General features: G+C 32.2%; 1 protein-coding gene across 1 annotated transcript; it reads right to left on the reverse strand.

Moving 5' to 3' along the window:
- Positions 1-233: 233 nt before the first annotated feature.
- LOC109221969 (peroxidase 16-like) lies at positions 234-2589 on the reverse strand. Its single transcript, XM_019386389.1, has 3 exons — positions 2373-2589; positions 1589-1754; positions 234-1006 (listed from the first exon to the last, which is right to left on the reverse strand). The coding sequence occupies exons 1-3, from the start codon at positions 2553-2555 to the stop codon at positions 600-602; spliced, it is 756 nt and encodes a 251-aa protein (XP_019241934.1). The 5' UTR covers positions 2556-2589; the 3' UTR covers positions 234-599.
- Positions 2590-3115: the final 526 nt, after the last annotated feature.

Here is a 3115-nt window from a genome sequence, read left to right on the forward strand (position 1 = left end):
TAATTGTACGTTTTCACCTTTTTGTCATTGGCTTTCATTTTTTTCTCCTGCTTCAACCCTTTTTGTCAGCTTCTCGAGAACCTTCATGATCTCGGGGTTGGTCCCCAACTCATTTTTATTCGGCCTCTCCGTGACCGGTTCATTTTCACGGGTTGACTTCCCGAGATGGCTGGCCTCTTTATCACAAGCTATTGGTCTTTTCTTGATTTCAGAAAAGAACTCAAAGTTGCGGCTAGTCAAATTGGCATCACAATCTTATTTGAAAATGAATATACATATCATAGATTTAGAGAAAATGGATAATAATTAAATTGAAGAAAAACAATTTTATTCTCGAGTTACAACATACTGCGTCCAAGGTCTGAATTAGCTTGTTGATGGACCAATGTTATTCCATTCTTGAGTGAGTTGGAGCGCAATCATCTTGTGTGTTGAACGAGCCAGAAGCTAACTCTTACATATCCCATGATCATATAAATGAGAGAAAATTATTACGAAAAATAACTATAGCATTATGCTTTATTTTAGTAAAATAAAGTTAAAAGAAAATAAAGAATTCTTCTCTTTTCTCTAGGAAAAACGACAAAATGCATCCTCCTCTAATTTTGTCTAGTGCAGTCGAATCGGATCTCACCCTGGTTACCGGTCAAAACTCCGACCCGACCCAACTTTATCATGGCAGTAGCAAAAGCTTGGTTAAAAGCATTATTGTTAGAAGCAAAAAAGTTGACAGTGTTTCTTGATCTTGGATCAGTGAACAGAATCTGATCTGAGACAAAAAGACCTTTTCCTTGTTGAAGGTTTTTGAAGTAAGCGTTGTCAAAGGTATTTGGTGTTGTTGGATCCATGTTAATGGCAATTCTCGGGTCAACCCGTATTGGGCACATTTGCCTGAGTTGTGCGGCGTATTGTCGGTTTAGAGTCGGGTCAACTCTGCTTTTTGGGCTGAAATTGTAGAGCCTCTTGGAGAATTTACTGCAATGGGAGAAACCAAGGGTATGTGCACCTATAAGACATAAAAAGATAATTTGAGTTATATATGAAGACAATATAATAAATTGTTTATATGATTATTGTAATTTAACCTTTTATGACAGGTTAGTTAGATAAATTACATTATTATTGTAATTTAACCTTAAACCCTAAACCCTAAATCCGCTTTAAAAAAATCATAAACCCTTTCTCTTAAAAAAATTATGACAGGATTAGTTATTATTTATTTTAGATTATCAATGTTATACTTGCAATTATCCTTTTAATTAACCTGTTTGTGTAAATATATTTTAAACAAATTGGTGCATTAAATTTAAATTCATAGTTTTGTTTCTAAATTTTAAAAAGAAGTTAAGTGTATATTGTTGTAAGGTTTTTCTTCTGTTTATTTTTTTGGTCAACAAAAAATTGATATATTAAATTTAAAAATAGTTTTTATGCAACATAGCAAAAAGATAATTCTATGCACCCTAATCCTCTAAAGACTATCAACTTTTGTATAAATCTATGCCAAAAAACTTTAAATATAAAATGACTATCAATTTACTTAGGGAATATAAGAATTTTACTTTCAGTGCATAACTTTAGTCCATACCTGACAATGCAATCATATCAGTCTGGCTAAGGCCATGTCTGGCAAACATGGTATTGAGCTGATCTAGGTTGAATCCTTCCCCTGGAAGTTGATGTTGGACTCCTGCTAATGTAGAAACTCTCCCATCACGACGGCCCAATTCCACTTGGTAAAATGGGCCTCCAGTCTACAGTATAAATAAGGGCACTAAGTATTGTAGAAATGACACTATGCAGCCACTTTAAAAAGCTGCTATATAGGAATTGACCAGCACGTCCTGACTTTTAGTTTTTTAATTTAATTTTTTAGTACAAAGATGTTCTGAGTTGTCCTGAAGTTCAAATTTTTAGTTTGAAATTTCACGACGAAATAAGTACTGACTAATCTTTAAAAAGCATCCCTGAAAATGATTATCCTTACACTTCCCCCTCAGTATCTCGGCAAAAAGGAAAATGTCTAAATAAGAAAAGAAAGAGAAAGAGAGAGAGAATAAAAAAGTCCTGAATCGTTGAACTGGAAATTAATTGAACATATAACAACAAATTTTACTATGCTCATTGCTTCAAAGTTCAAAGTAAATGTGTGTGATCATGTATTACGTCCAAGTTTCATTTGATTTTATTAATAATTCCAAAATATGATCCTCGGGTAATGCTTGTGTGGAAGGTGCACCAAAAAAAAAATTGGGCTTGAAGCTTTTACCTTAATTATCAATCTTACCAACAAGCCGATCGAGACCTAATGCTGTTGGTCATGACTACTATGAAAATCAATAATAGTTAAATAAACTTAAGCATGCACTTACCATAGAAACGACTTCTCTAGTGGCCAAAGCCAAAATATCAGCACATGAGACTTTGTTACGGCATTTGGAATCCTTGTCCACAGCTGCTTTGGCTTTGACAACAGTGTCAAATCCATCACCTGCTAATGAAAGATTATCTGGATGGTCCTTCTCTGCTTTTCTATTTGGTGATGACAATAGCATTGAAGCATCACACCCCTAATTAACATGGACAAATATATACTATATATGTTAGAAGAAAAATTATCATAAAAAGTTGAATGACATATATAACACATAAAACGTTTTATACTAGAGAAAAGGGAACTAATTATGTTGGCGATGCACAGAAATAACAAGGGAATGATTTTTATTTTTGGTTCTAGAGCAAGGAAAAAGTACACTATTTCAGAATTTATATCTTTTTTGAATATCTGAGAGCATAAAGAACTAGCAAATTGCAGCATTTTTATATTACATTTATTATTTAGGAAATTCTTGAACATTTTGTGAATATTTAGATTTTGGAACAAAAGAAATTTCAACTTAGCTTTTAGTATTTTCCGAAGTTTTCTGTTTTCAAAGTATATTTAGCGTTCTAAGCCGGAAAAAGTACACTGTACTTTCATTTAATTTTTTAATAATGAAAAAAAGATAAAGAAGAAGATAAAATAATTCTTCGATTTGTTAATATTATAATTAATCACTAAATTTTTTTTGAAAAATATTTTTCACTAATCAACCAAACACAAAAAAAAAAAAAA

Source organism: Nicotiana attenuata, unplaced genomic scaffold (genome assembly GCF_001879085.1).
Source record: "Nicotiana attenuata strain UT unplaced genomic scaffold, NIATTr2, whole genome shotgun sequence".
NCBI classification, from domain to species: Eukaryota; Viridiplantae; Streptophyta; class Magnoliopsida; order Solanales; family Solanaceae; genus Nicotiana; species Nicotiana attenuata.

Excerpts from the sequence above, each read along its gene's own strand:
- LOC109221969 (XM_019386389.1), bottom strand. The coding sequence starts at position 2,555 with ATGCTATTGTCATCACCAAATAGAAAAGCAGAGAAGGACCATCCAGAT. Across the intron at positions 1,755-2,372 it reads CTAGAGAAGTCGTTTCTATG|ACTGGAGGCCCATTTTACCA; the intron begins GTAAGTGCATGC and ends TTTATACTGTAG. Across the intron at positions 1,007-1,588 it reads TGATATGATTGCATTGTCAG|GTGCACATACCCTTGGTTTC; the intron begins GTATGGACTAAA and ends TATGTCTTATAG.